At 39.9% G+C, this 22356-nt stretch overlaps 1 protein-coding gene across 7 annotated transcripts in view; it reads right to left on the bottom strand.

The window, feature by feature from the left end:
• Nucleotides 1-213: 213 nt before the first annotated feature.
• arhgef9a (Cdc42 guanine nucleotide exchange factor (GEF) 9a) overlaps nt 214-22356 on the bottom strand; it is an 81065-nt gene continuing 58922 nt past the window's right edge. For 6 of the 7 annotated variants that reach the window (XM_072439857.1, XM_072439854.1, XM_072439853.1 and 3 more), the window contains 7 exons: nt 20175-20354; nt 19098-19330; nt 14324-14453; nt 12419-12550; nt 8025-8268; nt 4761-4829; nt 214-849 (listed from right to left, as the gene is read on the bottom strand). In XM_072439857.1, the coding sequence (XP_072295958.1) occupies nt 671-849; nt 4761-4829; nt 8025-8268; nt 12419-12550; nt 14324-14453; nt 19098-19330; nt 20175-20354 (1167 nt within the window). In that variant the 3' untranslated portion in view covers nt 214-670. Of the gene's footprint in view, nt 850-4737; nt 4830-8024; nt 8269-12418; nt 12551-14323; nt 14454-19097; nt 19331-20174; nt 20355-22356 lie in introns of all 7 variants that reach the window. The other variant, XM_072439856.1, reaches the window with a different exon arrangement.

Below are 22356 nucleotides of genomic sequence, written 5' to 3' on the forward strand. Positions count from 1 at the left end.
AAAAAACAATCGTATAGCATATATTTAATTCATTTTTTCGCAATATTGTCCTACATTATAGCATCTTTATTGGAGGATGGATGTGACGAAGTAAAACAAAAAGGAGGATTAAAACCCCATAAAATCACCCACATTTGGCCTGGCTGTGAACACGTTTGGGGCTCAGCTGTACACATCAAGCACGAAAAAGAAAACGTATGGCTAAACAATACCGTCCTATAACCGGATGTTCCTTCATTTGCCCCATTTCAAGTTCTAAAACATTCACAAAACTTCACATAGCAGCACATATTGTAGCATTTTTGAGACACAATCATAGACGTAACGAGGGCCCTGTAGTGTGTGTTTGCTTTACCCGGCGGTGACGAAACCAAAATCAAATAATAAGCGCCACAATCTTGAGGACATTCAGATGGATACGAGCGTCGAAAATCGAAAAAAAAAAACAGAACGTGGGTTAGTATAGAGCGTTTGTTATAAGTGTTTTCCACCGTCAGTAAAATCCATCCGCTGGTTCCTCGTCAGCATTTCCTATTAGTCCTTAAAGTCCTTTTTGACGTAAATGTGGGTAAGGTTTTCTTCATCGGGGGGTAGAACAAGATGATCCAGTGTTTAGTGCTTCTAAGAAAAATAGCTGGTCCTTCAAGAAGAACAAGAAGAAGAAGAGTCTCTATTTCTTAAACGGGGCTAATCTACTAAAATTTTGCCAGAATGGTGCCTGGCCTCTTTTGGATTGACTGAATTCAAAAACCTCTCCTTGTGCCATGTCCTCCGGTAAAAGGTCGTACTGCCCCGCGCTGAGGGGGTCCTGGGGGGGCGGGTACGACGGGGGCGTGCACCGGTTTACACCTGGAGGAGGGAGCAAAAAAGGAGGCGCGAGAGGCGAGAAAAACAAGAGCGGGGGGAACAGCGAGGGGGGTGGAGGGCGGGGCAAGGGCGGGGTAAGGGCGGGGCGGAAACAGGGACATCGGGGGCGGGAAGCAGGAACAAGGGGAAGAAGAAGTGGCAGAGGGAATATTGTCAGTTGGATATTCAGAACAAATACACAAATACAGGACCTGTTTGAACAAGCAGGTTGGACCCAAACTCAGAATTAAACCTGTATAACGGCTAAACTTTGACATCTAAAAGCACTAAATACTAAAAACTACACACTAAATACAGCTATGATATTAGCACAGTCAGTATGCACTTATATTAGAACAGTTATTGGAACTTTAGTGGAGAAGAGGGGCTCATTTAGCACTGAGAGGTTTGTTTTTTTGTTTTTCAAATGTAAAGTGCAATATAAATACATAAAAATCCTTTATTATTAATATTAAACTGGATAATCTCCATACGGCTAATCGTTATCCTGGTTCACAACGTGCCATTTTCGAAAGTAATGTGGCAAATTGATGTTTCAGATAAAACGCAAAAGTTGGATATGTAACATAACATAAACATGACTATAATGCAGATAAAAAATGCAGATAAAAAATGTAGAGGTAAAAAAAATATAAAAGAATATGTCATAGATAGGTAATACAAAATTAAGTAAATAATAAATAAATAATAAAATAACAATAGTGCAAATAAATAATATAAATAAATAAATAATAAAATAACAATAATACAGATAAATAAATAAATAACAATAATACTAATGAATACTAATGAAACAATAATACAAAATATAAAACGAAATCTTTTTATGTTGAAATATTATTTATTTGTATTATATGTTTTACCATCGTCACTGTCAATTCTTGGCTCTATTATTGTTGTCTTACTAAACTCCCTGCTTTCTGTGCGATTCTATCTCTCTAATAAACATAAACTTCAGAGATAAACCCTTGAGTTGTCCAACCTGTTGTGTGAAACAGCGTCAAAGACAACACTGAGTCATGCCCCACAGAGAAACAAGCATGTGGATGTTCACCACGATCCTCTGCACATTCCTACATTAAAACCGTTACTATGAAACACTGCGGCCGTGTGATGGAGGCTGAATTATAGAAGGAGGTGAAATTCAGCTCTAGCGATGATACGAGACGCTTTTCAATCAAACCTGAGCAGACAAAACCAATAGAAAGTGATGATAGAACACATCTGACACAGGGGCTGGGAAGCATGGACACATTTTACACTTTGCTGACTTTTCAAATGACTTTAATTACGAATAGAAGTACTTCATAACTCGTACTGTACTTTAAAACCATTTTGAAATATCGACAATGGCTCATTGACGAGCTTTTGCCACCTGTTCATGAGAGAAAGTGAATTTGAATAAGTTACGTACAGGGTTTTTTAAGAGTTAAATATGAATGTTTGAAATGATTTCTTGTCAATAAATTAATTGTTGGTTCATGTACCGTATTTTCCGGACTATAAGTTGCACCTTTTTTCATCGTTTTCGCCGGGGTGCGACTTATACTTATATAAGTATATACTTATATACTTATACTTATATACTTATAGCGACTTATATGTGATATTATTTGTTATTTTCACACTTGCAACTGCATTTCATACTCCAGCGCGACTTAAATATGTTTTTTTCTTCTCTTTTATGCATTTTTTCGCTGGTGCGACTTATACTCCAGTGCGACTTATACTCCAGAAAATACGGTAATTGTTTTGTAAATATAAAACTGGCAGATTGTGTGTGTTTTCTGTGTAAATGACATCAACGTCAAAACATAACAGATGATGTTTGAACAGTTTTTGCATGAGATCTTGCATTACGAATCCTTGTTTGTTTTGTTTTTAAATCGTCTATACAATATTGTGACTCGTCTCTGCCGGCGGCGGGAAACATCGCCGGCGGGGGAAAACATCGCCGACTGCCGTTTGTGGCGCGGTTTGTTTGAAAAGCACCTGGGACACTGGAGGAGACACGAGCAGAGCGGCGACAGAAGCCGGGTCATGTGCGCCGAAACTACAGGCTACCATGTCGTTTCGCTACGAGCCTACAAGCATCACAATTAGAGGCTAGTCCATATTCGGAGATGAGGTTTTCAGGAAGTTGCCATGGCATCTTGTCAGGGAGATTTTGCCAACCACTGTGTCGAAAAAGGGTGACATCGATTTGTGTGAGTAAAACCTGCTTGTCTTGGAATAATGCTCGTAAACAGATGGGTGGGAGACTTCACGCTACATTGCCAAGATGGTTTTTCCTTTTCTTTTTTTTTCTTTTTCCCTTTAACAGCGTATTTTCAATGGCGATATGCAGTTGCCATGGCATCTTATTGTGCTAGCTCTAAAGTGGAACGCTAGTGGAATATACCTTTATCATTTTCAAACCATGTCCATACAACATGGCCCTCTTTCTCAAGATGAAACCTACAAATGAATCTGAAATTCAAGAGAGTAGTTCACCTTGTGCCAGCCACGTACACTTACAGCACAATCAGAAACACAGAACATATGACTGACACGTCGAAGGGGAGGGAAGTAGACCCTAACCTCGGGGGGATTGTGGATTATGGTCATGCTTTAAGTGGAGAAAACACCACTAATGGGAAATGTACAAACAACTAGTCTAGCACTAACAATGGCTAAAAACTTCAAGGTCACATCAGCGGGTTTGACATGTGGGTCCCGTGTCCGTCTTGCTTCGTCGGGAAAATAAACTGGTCCAACAGCGTTTTCTGTTACTGTGATGAGCCGGCAGCTGTGGGGTCATGGTGTTTTTACAATTATTAACCAAAATAAAAGAGAAAAGCTTTGCACAGACATTTGTTTTCGCCCGGAACATTTCCAACAACTAGTTTTTACAAAAAAATACATTTTGTGGCAGTTTTTGCTTCTTAACTGTCTGTGCACTGTATTGTAGACTTTGTTAATGCCACTTAAGTAACATTTTATGCCACAATTGTAAGTCTTAGCTATAAAACCTAAAATCAAAAGGGGATATTTAAAACTTAGGATAAAAATGAAGATGTGTTGGATACAAAATATATGTATAAAGACTTGACTGTAATCTTCATAACCATTAAAATGTAGCTAAGGAACATTTTGTGTGGATTTTAATGCAATAACTTGATGTGAGTGGGTCAATTCCATTATAAAACATTCAAAATGAGAACATATTCTGACAAAAATATAACATCGCTACAATGACTATGAAAAAGCAAGAACATTTAAGACTGAAATAAGATATTTTTTGGTAACTTTCATTGCTTTTAAGCACTTAAAAGTTGGACACTATCAAATTCAATACTTTTAAAATCCTACGGTGATTAGATTTGAATACAACACAGTCAAATTAAACACATTAAACTAACAAAGGGGATGCAGCGGCTTGAGAAAAGATAAATAACGGTGGAGTCGAGGAGCAGAAGAATCCTCAGAAATGTCTGGTAAAAGCTTCTAATGGAAATGGTACATATAAAACAGCTGCTTTTCTCCAGTACAAAGAAAACACTGCGCTCGCTTCCCACGTGTTGAAACAAGTGTGACATGAGACCCACATGCCCCTCGCGCTGGTCCGACCCTTCCAACTGAAAACATGCAAAATCCCTCTGTCTTTTCATTGATGCTTAACAGCTGCGGCGTGGCTATCGCGATACTCGTGTGCGACAGACAATTAAAAGACAGACAGCGGCTTGACTTGGCTGAGAGCGCAAAGCTAATCTATTCATACAACAGAGTGAGTAAGTAGTAACAAATTAAAGGGGGTCGGGTCAGGGGGGAGTAAACAGCGATGAGAAGACAGAGCAGATCAGCCGAAAGAAAAGGAAAGAGGGGATTCACCTGGTATCTTCTTGTTGCCTCACCTTTCTGTTTGGTCACCTTTCGCACCGTCATGGCCGCCTGTCGCTTCTGGTACTCGGAGATTTCGAAACCTGAAAGCGATGTGGAAGAGAAAGACTTTTTAGCTTTTCGGAGAGAACCGTTTTAGTTACACTTCGACTGGCTTCGTTTTCAGCCGAGTCCGTGTTCTCTCTTATCCAGGGCAGAGCAAAAAATATGTCTGTTTGCCGTAACCCGACCAACTTGGTAAAAAAAAAGCTGACTGAAAAAAAATATCAGCATTTTGTCAAAATGATGCCAAATCTCTACCATTTAAAAAAAAAAACCCGCTGTGTTGAATAATTTTGTATCACTGGAACTCGCTAGAAATATTTTAAAGCCGAAAATGTTGCGAAAACCGTCAAGAAATGTAATCCAACACGAACGGAGAACGTCTCATTGACTGTTGAATTAGACTCACGACGCCTGGTGGTCACTGCGGGTCACTGGCACATGTGTGTTCAGTGTGTCGGTGACAGCTCGGTCGAAGTGAGGAAACAGGGTGAGAATTAAGAATAAGTTGATGGTTTTAAGACAGACTGATACGTGGCGTGATGTGCTAGTGGACTTGGGAGGTGAAAAAGAGGAGATTGATCGCTATTCTGTGACGCTGAGTGCCAACATCAGAAGCATCCGAACATTCAAACAAAGTGGAGTTAATTATCATTAAATGGGTGGATTTTATATACAAATTTGGATTTTTTTATGCCTTCAAAGTAAAAAAATAATAATTACCTACCTACCTACTTGAAAAATGTTGGTAGGGTTACAGCAAACATACAATTTATTCGGGGCAGCCCAATCAGGGTTCCAGCAAGCCAATAGTGAGTCAGACCGCTTTAGATGCCTTTAAATGGAAATGGTTCACTTCACACACGTTTGGACTGTACCAATTCTACCCCGAAGACAACCTTTCTGGTCATATTTGTCAATTAAACATATTAAATCGTTCATGAATACAGTCGTTTTAACTACAGACCTTGTTCCCCTGTCCAGCTAGATCCTTGAGTTTCAACGTGTTTTGCCCATGTTTTCACCATTTATCGTTGTTCACTTTACTTTGCGTCTTTTCCTTACTGTTAAGTAGACTTGCATTTCACGGCCACTTCCCGTCACACAGGAAGTTACCAAAATAAAAACAAACCTTACAATACAAAGTAAATGTGTCAAATTGACCTTTATAATAACTATGCTCTGGTACTTTCAAATAAAGATGAGTAAATAAAAAAAAAAGCCCTTTAGTCACACCTTTGAACAAAAAACAAGAGTATAGACTTTTCTTGGTCAAAGACTAAACTTGTGAAGTGTTTGAGTGTGTGTGTATACATGCGTTCGCACATCCGGGAACGTGTGCAGTGGCAACCGAGTCCGCCATTTTGAAAGGGGCACAACAGCACGTCTACTCCATACGAAATCCAGGAAATATGAGGCCAAAATGCCTCATATTTCCTGGATTTCGCCGTTATCGTCTAAAGAATCAAAGTATTTGTAGCTCATTATGCTGTAGAAAAGGATGCAGTCGTGTTGGTTTGTAAATATCGCGTGCCCCTTTTAAAATGGCCGCTGTGGGGAAGTCCCGGCTGTATGACGTCACCGCGATGTATTGTCTGTGATTGTCTGCTCTTGCTGTGGTTTGTCCATCCTCTGCTGCGGAAAAGCAACGCGCTGCTTTTTCAGAGTCAGGCAGTTCTTGTACATCTGTTCATGTATAAATAAATAGAATGGAAAAATGAAATGGCCGACTATAGATTCAACACTACGGCGCAGAATGTTGCTCCTGTGCTGTAATGTTTGCTGCTGTGTTGACTGAGCGTTCGTGTTGTTATCACAGGACTAAGACTACGGGGTCATCCGCCGACAGACTCTGCAACAACAACACAGCTGATGAAACTAACCGCGCGGCGCATCGTGTAAAGCTCGACGAGATGTATCCCCAGCGCTGTTTGTAACAGGGAAAAATGGTGTGACGAACCGATTGTCTCATCCTCACCAATTATTCCTCTTTGACCAACCAACAGCGTGAGACAAAAAGAATGGCTATTAAATGTAAACGCGCTACTAGACCACTGATGTAACCAATTATGCAGTGTTTCATACAAAAAGCCTCAATGTGTAACGATGCGAGGTGAATACAAGTGCATGACAAATTGATTTTTTTTATACTCCCAGCATCACCTCGTCTTATGGGAAGCTATGGATTTCCTGACCATGAAAAAAACTGGGACTAAACTGAATAAACCTGGGAAAGATTATACATAAATAATTAAAAAAGTGCTGTATTTACAATAATCCAGGATGTTTCTACCCATACCTTTCAAAAAATAAGATAAAACAAAACAATAAAATGAATACTCCAAGACAATCACATATATTTCTAAGTACTACAGTTAAAGATCCTTTTATATAACCGACTGTGCAATGTAGCGTGACACATCTGTACCAAAGGTGAAAAAAATGCACGGAAACAGATGTTTTCGCATACTCTCGCCCCATTTCCCTGACCTTGCCATCAAGATGAACTCTCAATGTCTCGCACACTCTTTAGACTTCATCTTGTTCGCGCTGTTGCGATTGGCCAAAGCCAGACCGAAGCGTTCGAGCGAACCAAAACAGACATGGCAGCGCCGACAGACATGCTTCGGCCTATTTAAGCAAGACATAAAAACCATGGTGTTCTGTAAAAAGTGCAGGGAAGTGAGAGAAATGCATTCATGGATGGGGAAGACGTCTGTCCCTTTTCTCTGAACTCGATTGAGCAGAAGTTAAGACGGTTTGTCGCGGCGATGCTTCGACCGAACTGTGTCAAGATCCCGCTCAGCCAGCCCCCCCCCCCCCCAGAACTACACCATAAACTGCTGTAAATAAGAGTGTTACTTTTGTTACTACTATTTATTTTACTTTTTACTAAGAATATAAGAGGTTTTTTTTATAAGAGCTTTTCTATTAAGAGTGTTTTTTTTTTTTTAAGTTTTCTATAAGTTGCTTCTTTGGGTTGCAACACTGGAATTTCTGGAATTTCCCCATTGTGTGGACAAAAAAAGGCTTATCTTATCTTAACTTAAACATTTTTGACTAATCTGAACAGAGCCAGAACCAAAAACTAGCACAAAAAGGACTAAAACAAGACTGTATGTAACGGCAATACAGTAGATCAGGGCAAAACCGGGGATATACCAGCACTAAAACAGGTTAAAATATATTTTACAAGGTCACAATATGCAAAGGAAGACAAAAAATTCTCGACAAACCGATTTTCTCGTCCTCCAGCACCATCTTCCTCTCCTCGTGGAAGGCCCTGAGCCAGCGGATCTTCTCCTCGGGTTTCTTGGCGAGGAAGATGTGGATCTCCTCACTGTCCTTGTTGCACAGTTTAAAGGCGTTCTTCACGCTCACGTTGAAGTCGTCGTCGCGCCCGTCTGTAGCGTCCCGCACCTCGTAGCGGTCCATGTCGATTCGGCCCTTGTAGTACAGAATGTCCCGGCGGATCAGGTCCTACGGGTGAACAAACGCGTGCGTGAAAAGCCGAGCCGTGAACAGCCTTAGCGGTCTTGCAGCGCGCGGGGGCCCCAGCCTCGAACGCTTCAATACCGAGATTGTAGTCCAGAGTTACGCCAAGTTCAGGGCGTAAATCTGTCACTTTTAAGGACTCGCGACAAGAACGAGAAGAGTGCTGCTTGTTTCGGCTGCATTTAGAACAAGCACGAGGCTATTGCAATGAAGTAATGTTCTTCTAGACTGTTTATTGCCATTGCGTAAAGTTGCTCCGTTTCATTTCAAACCGGGGCTCCCGCGAGGTTCCACGGGCACAATCTAGATAACCCCTGTGCCTTTGAGCAAGAACATTCACGTTTCACCTCGTAGATGATCGATATTTGCTTGAAAAGTGCAAAAATATATGATACATGAACTTGAGTACCTTTGTTTTGGAATCTCATGTTTTTAGAAATTAAAATAATGTAATGAAAAGTAGACATTGCTTTCTATCAGTCGGGCGTTTCCTCATCAGGATTTGGTGTTAGCACTCTACATATATTATCTACTGGCAGCAGAGGGAATTACCAATCGTGACGCAAGCAAAAGTTAGCAGTGCTAACACAATTTTGAAGGCAGAAATGCTCAAGACTTTAAAACAGTGGGAGACAGGATTGATGAAATGTGAATTTAGCTAAATAGAACTCCAGGTTTGTTTTTTTGATGATGGAACTATGTTATACCTTGGTTAAAAGCTCAAATAAGACCATTTTGCATAGGTGTCCTTTAATCCACAGTGCTGGTGCTTTTGCTTTGCAGGATATTTTTAAAATCCCTTATTGTATGTGTAAGTGTATTTTGATGTAATTTTATTGATCGTTTTATTGAATGTTTTATATTTATATATATGTTTATTTTGTATTTTGTCTCCCTCATTGGGTTTTCCCTGTATAAATAAAATAAAACAAATAAAACAAATAAAACAAATAAAATAAATAAAATAAATAAAATAAATAAAATAAATAAAATAAATAAAATAAATAAAATAAATAAAATAAATAAAATAAATAAAATAAATAAAATAAAATAAAATAAAATAAAATAAATAAAATAAATAAAATAAATAAAATAAAATCTAGTAATGTGCAAACTCATTTCAAACAAACCAACAAAGTTCCAGATTTTGTGGATTTTCTGTTTTGATATTTCCTTCAAAATGTAAATGTGGTACCAGCAGTTATTATGAGGGAATATGCATTACTCACACACAGCTATGTCTTTTACAAAAATAGAAGTTTTTAATGCACATTTCTTCCCCTAACGTTAAAGACAACAACACATTGTCGTAACAGCCTATATCTCTGTATGTGGCTTATTGACAACCGTTATTGGGAAGCTGGCTGCCAATCCCCGCTGTATTGTTTTTCAATACGACTCCCGCCTACTTCCTCCACATCACCGCACATTACGTCATTCCTTCAGGCACTAAATCCTTATCCTCGTCATCTCCAGGTTTGCTTTGGGAGATATAAATAACCTCCGCTTCACGAGGAGGTCAGAGAAGGAGACATGCGGAAAGAATCGGCCTTTAATGAGCGTGCAGAACCAATTCGGCATCTGTGTCCCAATCGGAGAGATAGACAGAGCGAGCGAGCGAGAGGGAGAGAGAGAGGGAGGAAAGAGAGAGAGGGAGAGATGGAGGACCACATGCAACGCTCAGCTAACTCGCCCAGAGGCTAACCGCTACACACACGGAGCCAGCATCCTGCAGACGGAAGTTCAGTACAGAGACGAAAATCTATAATTTATCTGTGTCTCCGAGCTGTTTTTATTCAAGCGGCGGACATGCATGTGGCGAGAGGAAACATGCAGAGGTACACAAGAAAAAGGCTGTGAGCTTAAAATAATAATATCCTGGTAAAAGCATACTGTATGTGCATATGTGAGATGTATTGACACTATTGCTGTGTACTATTGCTGCTAGCTTGTGTTTATAGGCTCATTTTAAGAAGAAACTAAAATGTATAAACAGAAAACTCACACAATTGTCAATCAAAGCTGGGGCACAGTTGTAAATGAGTAACTGTTTGTGTTTCCCCCACAAAATGTATGTGGTAAAAGCAGCACTTGTGTTTATTTATGAAGTATTTTATTTCTCGTCAACCTGGAAGCAAGAGAATGTCATATAAACGCTGCCTATTTCAAAATGTTTATATCGCTTGTTTTTTGTTATTTTGCAGAAAAATACAAAATAGAATAGAAATGTGTGTTGTTTTTCATTCTTCAGGTGTTACTTGACGTTTGTAGAACTGTAAATGTTTTTATATCCAGGAAATACTGTTCTGTTCAAAGAGCAAAGTGTATAATCGGCTTTTATCTTGGTTTTGACTGTACATCATGTTCTTGTTCCTTAAACTAAACAGTAGCACTAACGTTTTAAATTAAAATGGTGTCTGAAATGTATGTTTTATTTTATTTTTTATCAGTAATCATTTCATCTATTGTTCTTGCCACCACACATTTCAGCCTAGGTACTGTTTGAGTTTCTGCAATTTGTATTAAAAAGTCCAGCACTGTTTTTTGAGAGAATTTGGTAAAACAGATCATCTTAAAGGTGCACTGTACAACTTTTCTGGTGGAAGATGTGTTACTTTGCCTTGAATATTCCACAGTATGACATTAAACTTCTCTATCGTGCAAAAAAAATGGGTTAGACTTCTTGAAGCGATTTCAAAATTCCCCTGCAGAGAGACAGGAGACCGACGGCTGATAAACTTCGCCCTGGTCTTTACTCTGTTTTGAAATTATGGATTTTTTATTCCCCCCCCCCGGATGACGCAACATGTTTGCTAACCTCAGCATGTGCCCGCCAACGTGTCTGCGTCTCGGTGTTTGCCCAAGCGTGAAGCTCGCCCTGACAGGAGAACACAGCGTCACTGCATTAAAGCCCAACCGACCGCGGCTACATTTAGAGAAAGGTGCTGAGTATCGGGCTGAGGGTGGTCCGTCCCATCCCGGGTTACGCAACGCTTTACACCCGTCTCCTTTTCGGACGCTGACGTAATGAAAGAAACGCTTTGTATACAATAAAAAGTTGCACCGAAGCCAAATGTCAAATTACTGTCGCTGCACATTGTCCTGTCTCGTTGTGCTTTTACGTTTCCCGTTTAGCTGAGCAGTGATGTGCACGTGTTAGAGGTGGGAGATGTATCAAATGATCAATAATCCTGTCAGTGTCGTATTGAAGATTAAATATTTGGAATATTGGTTGTGTCCTTTACAGTAAATTGAACAAAAATCAATCTGAAAATACCTGAAAAACGGCTGAAATGACACAAAATGGCACAAATGTATGTTGTCTTTAAAACAAGTGTATAAGTGATATTTCTGTACATTTTTGTCAATATCGCTCATCCTTCCCATAATGTTTGGTGCATTATTAACCTTATTGTGCTTTAATCCACGCTTGGGACCAGCACAAGTAGCCTAGAGTTTGTAACACAGCACAGATATGTTATAGTTTGAGACTGACGCATAAAATAACGTGTAAGTAAATTAAGTAAAAGCCTAATGTACTTGGTTTTAGGTTGATCATTAGTACTTTTACGTTACACCAAGAGGAGAGAGAAATATATCATAAATCTATGTTATAGATTTATGATATATTTCTCTCTTTTACTTGTGATGCAGGCGGATTGAAAATGGTTAAAGATGGCCCAGTATAGTAATAATAAAAACAGCTCATATGGTCAAAATCTGTCCACTGTGCGCTGTCTGCATCTTACAACCGACGCATTTTTATCAACTGTTGGCAGGGAAGTGGATCTCGGCATTCCTGTGACGCAGAAACTCTGCCTTGGCCACTGAAAGTCGTGAAACGTGCTTAGAAACGTCTTGTCGCTGTGAAAAATGTGTTGGGAAAAGCGAAGAATAAGTTAAGACCGCTGCTGACAGTTTAAAATTAATTAGTTCACACCTTTATCGTGTAGTTGGAACTAAAAACTAACATAAAACCGTTTCATAATTTGTGAGTTTTCCTTGCAACTCGGCCGCATGCCCGATTGTGACGCCGCGTCCCAGAATCTGCCAACAGTTTCTGCAGATATGTTTTCTTTTCTAAATTATTAACACGATGCGTCTGTGAGTGTCGCCGAAAGCCCACGCCCTTCACCTTTTTGCAGAGGACGAGCTGGTGGTCGAAGAGGAAGAAGACTCTCTGCTGGCTGCGTCCGTACGGCTGATAGATCCACGACAGCTCCCCGGTGTAGATCAGCTCCGAGCTCCTGTCCAAAATGTCATCCCCCTGGAACACGACATTACCTCATGATTAACACGGCCCCGCAAACTGCCTCATGTCACTTAACGGAGCTGTAAAGCGTAATGCACAGCAACGAGTCATCTAATCGCCGCCGTATGTTCGCCGTAAAGAGGCCATTACGTTGTTTGGAGACGACCTTTTTAACGGCGATTTGGAACGAGGCGTGAGTTGTAGTGATTTGGAGTTTTGATAGGAACAACGGGATATTAGGATAATTACTGTATGTTAACGTCTCTATAACATCTGGTACAGCAACAATTGGATTTCCTGGTGGCCGTGGTTAGCGAGGGAACTGACATGGCATAAACGAGTATTTGTAGTATTTAGGTAATATGATGTTTTCTGATGTATCCACTCGCCGTGATGAAATGTGCTAATCTTGTAGTTTAAACCTCTGCAGACATGTTCTGAAATGCATACCTTTCTTATAGTACATCCATTAATGAAATTCATTGTATCTTCTTTTTCTATTTGGTACAAAACCGTGGTCATAAGTCAACCAGTTTAAGATTTTAACTACTTTGTTAAGTTTGTATGTTTTGACTAGCTCTTTCCATGTTGTAAGTATACATTCTACCCAGGGATTCTCAACAAATTTTTAAATGACTCAACCGTTTTTCATCTGGCCTGTACAGGAACCACCGGCACAACATTAATCTCAATATTTTTCCATTGAGCTTCACATTCTGGATCACGTAAGTACAACAACGCTCTGATTTGAGCTGAGATAAAGTCATTTTTCAGGCAAGGCAAACCTCAACCTCCATTTTCTTTTAATAGTTGAAACGTTTTAAATCAGATTTGAGGTTTCTTGCCTTGCCAGACAAATCTTCGAACAGGCGGCTGGGGATGGAAATTGAGTAGATTGAGAAATCTGGGGAAAAAATACCTTTTTATAGTTTCAATCCTTTGATTTAGACTTAAGTATGGGATAAGAGTCCATGTTTCAAGATTTCTTTAGAGTGGATAAAAGAGGAGTATAGTTTTTCTAAATATTTAATGGCATATCTTCTTTTTAAATAATTTTGTTTGTATTTTTGTGTTTTTTAGACATTGTAGATTGATTTTAATTTGGCATGTTTTCAAATGCTTGTATTTGTTTAGCTGTTGTTATCCCAGCAGTCTCTCGAACATTAAAGGTCATTCATAAAAGTAAATAGTGAACTTGTGACAAAAATAGGGTGCCAACAAGACAAGGACATACAGACAGTTTCCTCATCAGGGATCAATTCTATAACCTCTTTGTGACGTGGCAGACACCTAACAACTCTGCCGTCATTCTTACACTTGAGTCTTGGCTCAGTTCGTCGCATGTTGTCTTTGTATCCGTTGCCTCAGTGCACTGCCAGTGTTGTAAATAAACAAGCCCGAGCCAAAAGTTGGTCTTAGCAGCTGCAGCTAACTTAGCCGCCATCTGTGCTATGAATAATAATGCATTACCTTCACTCTTTGAAACGCAAATAGTCATGAAATATTGAGCGCTGACGTTTTAAATACAGTGTTTTGCAGAGGAAGTTTGGCATGAAACTGCATTAAATTAAAGGTGCAACATTTCTGGAGTTCCACGGTATGGCGTTAAACTTATCTAGAGCTTTTATTTACGGTAAATGTGGCTGTTTTTATTTACATTTCTCACAATCTTGGCCTCGTTTCTGTCGTGATGGACACGTTTTAATGCCATACCGTGGGACCTTCCAGGCAAATTGATACATAAATGATATGTCGTACTGAACGGGGTCACGTGATACAAGTACGTACCTCCCAGTCCAGGACGGAGGCTTGCCACTGGGCGATTTTGTCGATATTTTCCAGCCTCCTCTTCCTCTCGTTGATTTGCTGAGTGACGTTACGCATTACAGCTAGCGCCGCCGCCACGTATCGATAGTCACTGTGGATCAGAAGAAAACAACAGAAGGGTTTATAACAGACAAAAAATGACGTTTGGCTCTCGGCTGTTTAACCCGGGACGACCTGATAAACATTTCAAGGCATTTCAAGATGGCCTCTCACTTCCGGCTCGCAGCACGCAGTTGTAATGATAGTGACTAGAGGGGAGCAATTCACAGTCCGCCGATGATTTATGCACTCAAAAAACAGCAAAGAACATTTCAGAGATGTTCACAGATTGAGAAAACGTCAGATCAAGAAAACATCCGTTATCGAGGGGATTCAGAACGGAGTGTTTTTGACGCTCGGAGGGGAGACAATTTTCTAACCAGGATTCAATCAACAAGCGTGAATTGCATACGCTAAATGCTACTCCAGGTACGTTTATGACGAGGGAACAATGTTAGAACAGCTCAAAGAAGTCCATTTTGCATAACACACGTCCTTCAAAATGTGTCGGTTAACGTTTGAGAAATATACATACGATTTACATGAAGATATCTCTAGTAGTACTTGAGTTACAATTTTGACAACGATTCGGCTGCTCTGCTCACACACAGCAATTACTGGCCGGCGACTCAAACTCACAGCTTTAAGTGACAGGCCTAGTCTTTAATATAGGCACGTAAATGCTTTGGAAGTGAAGACAGATAGCCCATTAAAAACACGGGGCTTGTAAACTCGGGCGAGGGCTGTAAATTTGACTTCAACACCCGACAACAAAGTGCAGTTTAATTGGCACCAGCCTCTTGTCCTGTACCCTTAACTCGCTGACTGGCTGCGTGCTTACGGGGAGAGACGGGTCCCACCGGCTGCTCCGACAACATCTTGTACCGCGGTAAAGTTATGGTACTCGTAGTGACAGGATTTATTCGGTGCCAGTCAAAATAAATGTCCAAACGCAGCCTTAAATCTAAAAGCGGAGGAGCCAAATAAACAGCACTGCTCGTGGCCTCGCTTATTTAATGCTATGGCTCAGGCCTTTGTGAGTGTTGTGGCGCGAAAGTGAAGACAGTAAGTGGGTGACAGTGGTTTTATTGTGTGCCGTTGTTGTGTTCTTGAGCAAGATACTTCAGCCGTTTGCCTTGTATGAATGTAGAACGTGAGTGAGAGGACTTTGGGTGTCTTGAAATGCAGTATTATTATTGTTTTTGAGTGATATTTTGTGCATAATCGTGTAAAATTTTCCAAATGAGAGTTATTTATTAAGAAGTTCTATCTTTACATACTGCTAGAGCTGGCAAGTTGGTGTAGAAAGCGTTAAATTAAATGACTTTTGTTTTGACATAAGTACCACAAATCAAAGCTCATTTTCAGGCAGCGAAACAAGAAATGGGTGTTAAAATCGTCTAAAAAAGTCTAATTAGCTCTTACGAATACATCGTTAATATCCCCTTGCATTCATTTTAAGACGTTAGAACATTTTGTTTTTTTTTCAGATTCAAAGTGAAACTGGGGCGTAAAACACAAAATGTACTAATTTACAAAAAAAAAGTCAGGTACCCCAGTTTTAAAGGTGCACTATGTAACTTTTCAGGTGGTTTTAGCAAGTCTCGACGATAGAGACGTTATTGCTTTGCCTGGACCGTTCCATAGTAAAGCATTAAATGTATCTATATGTATCAAATGTGTTCTAAATTACCTTGAAAATCATGCATTCTTACTGTGAGCGTCTCCACAGATCTGACTTGTGGCTTGGTCTAGTGGCGTCACCTGCTCGTCTCCATGGAGATGAGGGCGTTTAATGGCATACTGTGAGAGATTCTAGGCAAATAAATAACTTCCATATGGAGACAAGCAAGAAAAGTTCCATGTAGAGGGCACGTTTAACAGCTGAGAGTCCAAAATTGTGTAATAGATTCACTCAAATCTGCACTTTTCCATCTGCTACAACAATATGATCAGAGACAGGTTTTCAAAATTGATTTATCAGAAATCACAGACACGTTAGGAAGAATTTGAGTGAATTTGACAGGTACAAAATGTGACAGTTTATATGAACAGTGTTGAACATGTTTTCTCCCCCTTCATCCGGAGGTCATTTTGCGTCTTCCCTTTTGTGCCGCTAACTCCGCAAACAAAGTGGCAATGAAATATCTCACATCCCGAAAGGCTAATCCAATCCTCACTCTGATCGATAATATGTCTGAATCTGGCAACGCCTCTCATCTCCTAACAGCGAAACGCCGCGATTTTGGCAAAACCGGCGACGGCTCTGGCATCCGTCCCCGTCTCTGGCGCGGTGATCCGGAGCTGGACTCTCTTTCCATTCACTTAAAGCACATTTCTGCAGCATCACGCCCGGGTTTGCACATCTGGACGCTCCGCTGAGTGTCTGTTTCGCCGAGATAGCATCTGCAAATGTTTAGATTAGGACTGAGCCCGTCTGTGCGATGTGCGAGTGCGGAGCGGGGGGCGCTGGTGGAGCCGCAAATGTTGTCTAATCTGCCGGCGGACACTATCATCCAGTCAGAGCGAAAGGATCTGACGAGGGACGCCCCACATATTTAAATATAACATTAAAAACCTGAAAAACAGACCATAATCTTTTAAACTGTTCCTCACTTTGTTAACGCATCCTTTTTATTCACCATGATGAGTTGATTAGCACAATTCACAACGTTCAGAGCACTTACGTTACTTCCCGGTTCGCGCATGATGAAAAATGATTTATAGCGTCTTTGGGTCACTGAAAAGCGCTATATAAATAAAAGTTATTAAATAAAGTTATTATTATTATAATTAGGTGCAGACATCACACAGCATCCTCATTTTTACCCTAAGAACTGCTTGTAAAACATATCTGTACAAACCAACTGGAGTTGAGCCAATTGAACAGCATTTTTGCACAATTCTTGGTTAAGCTGCGGTTGTTATTTTCAGTCTGGTTAAACACTAAATAAATCCATTCACAAACGACTTGCTCTGACATCACCAAAAAGAGGGAAAAGATAAATACCAAATAAATACTTATTCCTCAAGCCTTGTGCGGCGTTTGTTGTATTGCTTAATCCTGATGATTGAATGATTCACTTCGCAATCAGTCAATGGACAGCGTCATCCCGGGATTTGAGTATGGATTTCCACTTGTGTTGTCTAAATGTATAAACACAAGCCAGATTTTAGGATGTAATGTTGTCCGCTTCAGCCAAGAGCATTTGTTTTCCGTTCATGCTCGAGTAAACTGTGTCAAACAGCTGCATGGCGCACATCTGGAGCCCCATGATGCAACAGTAATAAACCAGTTTCTGAAATGAACTGATCTTAAGCGTGGAAGAATGTAGTCAAAATGTGGGATAAAGCGTTTGCCAGTTTGTTCCCAATTTGACAAAAAGCAGAATGAACGATCATAAACATGTTTTTCTAATCAAGCAGTGAGATGAAGTGTTATTAGGACTCAAGTTGGAAACAGAATTTGCAAGGTGTGGGAATGAAATAAACTGACAACAGCAGGTACTGTATGTTTTAGACAAAATAATGAACATGAATCACTTTATCAAATTACAGGACATTATTAACATTGTTGTAGCGCCCTAATCTAAAACAGTCGTGTTTTGATTCATTCACATGCACTTCCAAACACCTTTCCCAGACTTGTAGAGCTGTAGTTGACTAAAAACATGCCCTGTAGACCAATTAGCCAACTAAAAACTATTGCTCAGATCTGCACTCACAAGACTACAGCTGCAGAAGTTCATGTTTAACAACAATCTGAACAGAAACGCTATGAACAAGGCAGATTATAACTCATGGTTCACTCACGATTCAGTTATCTCACTGCCTCCTCCTTTCTGCTTTTGTCCCATTCAAATCCTTTTCCTTTAAATACGAGAATAAGTCAACAAATACACATTTTGGTTAACCATCGAGCAATTAATGGACAGAACAGCTAAAGACTAACAGCACTACAGACTTGATCCTGTTATGCCAGCGTGTTGTCATGACGCAAACATGTTTAACTCCATTTTCATGCAAAGGAAAAGGCTCAATACCAATTTTGATACCACAAAGTTAATAAAAACATTAGGCAATAGAATGGAATTTTCAACTCGAAATAATGTAAAGTATCTCCTGTAGTACCATGTGATCCCAGACTACTTCAAGACCTTTCTAAAACTACACAGGAAAGGTCGAATGTTGTCCTATTTATGCAATTGGTTCTTGTTCAAATGAGTATCTACGTAGTTTTGATAGTAGTGTTAGTGTTTGATCACTATCCAGCAGTTCTTTAGTGGACTAAAGAAGTTCTTGGTCAATAAAATACATGCTCTGAGCATCAATCAGTTGACTAAAAGGAGCATGGCACTGGTAAAAGTACTCAAACCTTTTAAGTAACATGTATCTGCACATTGTGACAAAACAGTGTATTTATCTGTAAAAATGCAGATAAAACTCACACTACGCTTGTTTACAATTACATACGTTCTCTGTTCTGCTGCTGTGACTATAAATCATTTCAAATCCCCCAGAAATAATGAATCGACCAGTAAACATGTCGGTCGACAGAGACGCCATCACTCCATTGCGGGCTGCTAGCTTGTGACAAACTCTTATACCACAGTTTTACGACAGAAAAACACAAAATCTGTACAAAGCTGTGGACCGAACACTGAATAATGCATGAGTCGGGGGCCCCTCGTCTCACCTGTGCTCCTGCGCCGTGTACTTGAGCAGCTCGGCTAACTGCAGCGGGTATTTGCAGATCTTTTGGACCGGAGTGAGCAGAAAGCCGTCAATGGCGATGTCGATCATCTGCTGCAGGAGACGACAGGCCTCGAAGAAGTGCTGGTAGCGGCCGTCACGCATCAGTTTGCTCAGCTCCATGCAGGCGTCCAGGTGGTTGTTACAGTACTCCGAGTAGATCCAGAAGCCGTCTTGCTGCAGAAGGTACAGGACGCACGGTAGTGTTACATATCAGTAAGGCAGCGGGTGAGGACAAGCACAATAGCACGCTTTTTGGGACGTCAATCAATCATTCAAAACTGAAATATGGAAATGGGGCGGAAAATGAATCCTTAGACTGTGATTTATGGGTTTTAGCATACTGTTTATGACGCCATTCTCAGCACCTTTCACCATTAAAGTGATTTAGTGTTTTGTTTTGATTTATTGGCTAAGGCAACGTTGCTAATTGTTCATCACCAGGCTTTGAATTCTCTTTACGTTTTAGAATATTGTGGATACAAAAATGCCTAATAAAACAGAAAACGAATATACTGTGTTGGTTCGTGTTTATAAGAATGTCGAAAATGGTGAGGCAGGTTCCATCGCTGTTATTTCACTGAATACAAAGAGAAATCAGACTTAAAGTGACACATAAAGACATTACACATGTTTTTGTGGCTAAAAAGAGCTTGAAATCATGACTTCTTAGCATGTCTCTCCACAGATCTGACCAATAACTTTGTATATACAGTGTTAAAGCAATATCCAAAGAGAGAAACTTGGCCCTCTACCAAGATGTTGCAGCGTGAGAGAAAGTACTGTATACCTTTGCCAACAGCTTTCTCCAAAAGTGCCAAAACGTTACAGCGCGCTACATAATTTACACGACTTTCATTGCACTAAATATAACAGAAATGTATCATAGTGTCAACAAAGTTTTCTTAAGTATCTCAAAAACCAGCTGACAAGCCAAGTAACCCATCAAAGACATGAAGCGAGTCAGCGTGGACACCTTCCCGACGCCTTTAAACAGAGCGAAATGATGGAAATGCCTTACGTGTTCTAAAAAGCAGGGTCCTATTTCGGAGAGATGCGGGTCGTCCGTGTTGTACTGTTTCTCCAGGTCTCGGACGAAGCCCATCTGGAAGCGGTAGATGTCCTCGATGTTCCCAAAGATGACTTTCAGCTGGTCGTCGTTGAACATGTCCACGCGCTTCCTGCACTGGCGCAAATAGCCCTGCAACGGCGCACAAATACAACCGAAGAGCATATTATGACAACAGGCATGTGAATAGTAGGAGTAGCTACACTATTCCTGCACACAAAATCAGTCTAACATACTCAAAATGTACATGTTTGAAGCAGAAATGTTCGGTAAACGATGAGGTGTAACATTGACCCGCGCATCCTTCAACCTGGGATTATAAATACTGTAATCACCAAATATTATCTATAGGTTCACATCCACAAATCCACAAGTACCTAACCAGAGAATGAACCGATTTTTCATAGTTTTAGGTCCTTCTGAGTCGAGAAAACCCACCAGACATAAGCAGAACATGCAAACTCTGCACTAAAAGACCCCACATCCTTCAATCGGGATTATATATACTTTATTCATCAAATATTATCTATAGGTTCATATCCACAAGTACCTCACCAGAAAATGAACAAATTTTTTATAGTTTTAGGTCCTTCCGAGTCGAGAGAACCCACAGACACAAGCAGAACATGCAAACTCTGCACTAAAAGGCTCCACTCAGCCCAGTAAGCAAACTCTGGACGTTCTTGACCGAATAACATTCAAAATGGAAGCTCTTGAGCGTGTTCCTTGTCTGCAGTGGTCAGTATCTTTAAAACATGGTACAACGAAGGAAAACGAGAGAATCCAATCCAATAGATGAGCTCAGTCTGATAAAGATGGATGCATTTACTGTAATGTAGTAATGACAGGTCTGCTTTTTCTTCAAATTATTTTAGTTTGATGCGATAGTACTTTTTATAGTCATATTTAACATATATTTACATCAGTTAGGTGACAATTTGTGAGGAAAAGTTACGTTGTAAATTAGACAAGCTTTGGCCTTTATTTACAGTACGGTTTATCTGTAACAGTTGTGTAATTACCGTTAATTCTGGCCTGATAACTTGTTTGTGTGTGAAATGAGTAGTTTAACCTATGGGCTTTAAGACATATCAGTAAAATATGATGTAAACACACAAAAGATTCCTGATTGAAAAATACACAGCTGGGTTTATAGGTCTGCAAAAAGGGCACACCGCGCCAAAGGTAATTAATGTTCAGCCTATTTTCAGTGGCTCCTTGCAATAAACATGTTAGGACACCCGACTAATATAATTTAAATGGTTTGAAAATTAACAGTGACTTCTGGACCCATTGTAAAGTCAAAAACAATTTGGTGCAGGTCAGACTCTTGGCCTTAATTTGTCCGTCCAATTCGCGCGGCTAATTAAATGCCTCGTGGCTTTGGAACTTGGGGAAAAGACTTGGTGTTTTTCCTTTCACACTACACTTCCCACAATTCTCTCTGCTCTCCTTGTATTCCAATTAAATGCACTTAAATAATCCAGTCTTTGGTGTTTCAGACGATGAAGCTTAGTCACTCTTTGGCAATTGTTTTAAATAAAGTCTATTTACATAATTATACAGGAGTTGAGCTTATTGTTAAAGGATCCGTATTATGCAAAATTGATTTAAGAGCTTTTAATTGTGTTGGAATCCCCGTCTCATTTGCCCTCTCGAAGTTGTAGTGCAGTTTTTTTTTACCAAAAGAAGAGTTATTTTACATTAATATCATGATTTAAACTGTCCAAAATAGACAATAATGATCCACGTGTGTAATAGATTATAACTATATAGCAGGCCAAAGCATGGTACATCTTCTTTAATGCTATTTTTAATCTAAAAAATAACGTAAAATTATACTTATACATAAAAAGTAGAAATAGTAAAAGAGAGAGAGTAAAATCTCCGGGTGTAATTGTACGAATACTTCTTCTACAGCCTATTTATAATGTAAATATAAGAGCAAGGACGCTAAAGATGTGGCTGTTTGTTTACGCGAGCGTCATAAATAATACATTAAAAATGAATTATAGCTAAGAGAGGGAAAAGTTAATTGATGAACTTGATTATAACTTGATTCCACATTGCGGGCCTTGCCATAATGACACATATATCGGCAAATCTTGCTTATCTGCATGACAAATATCAGCTA

Source organism: Eucyclogobius newberryi, unplaced genomic scaffold (genome assembly GCF_026437365.1).
Source record: "Eucyclogobius newberryi isolate DKJ021-1_F unplaced genomic scaffold, fEucNew1.0.hap1 SCAF_11, whole genome shotgun sequence".
Classification (NCBI taxonomy): Eukaryota; Metazoa; Chordata; class Actinopteri; order Gobiiformes; family Gobiidae; genus Eucyclogobius; species Eucyclogobius newberryi.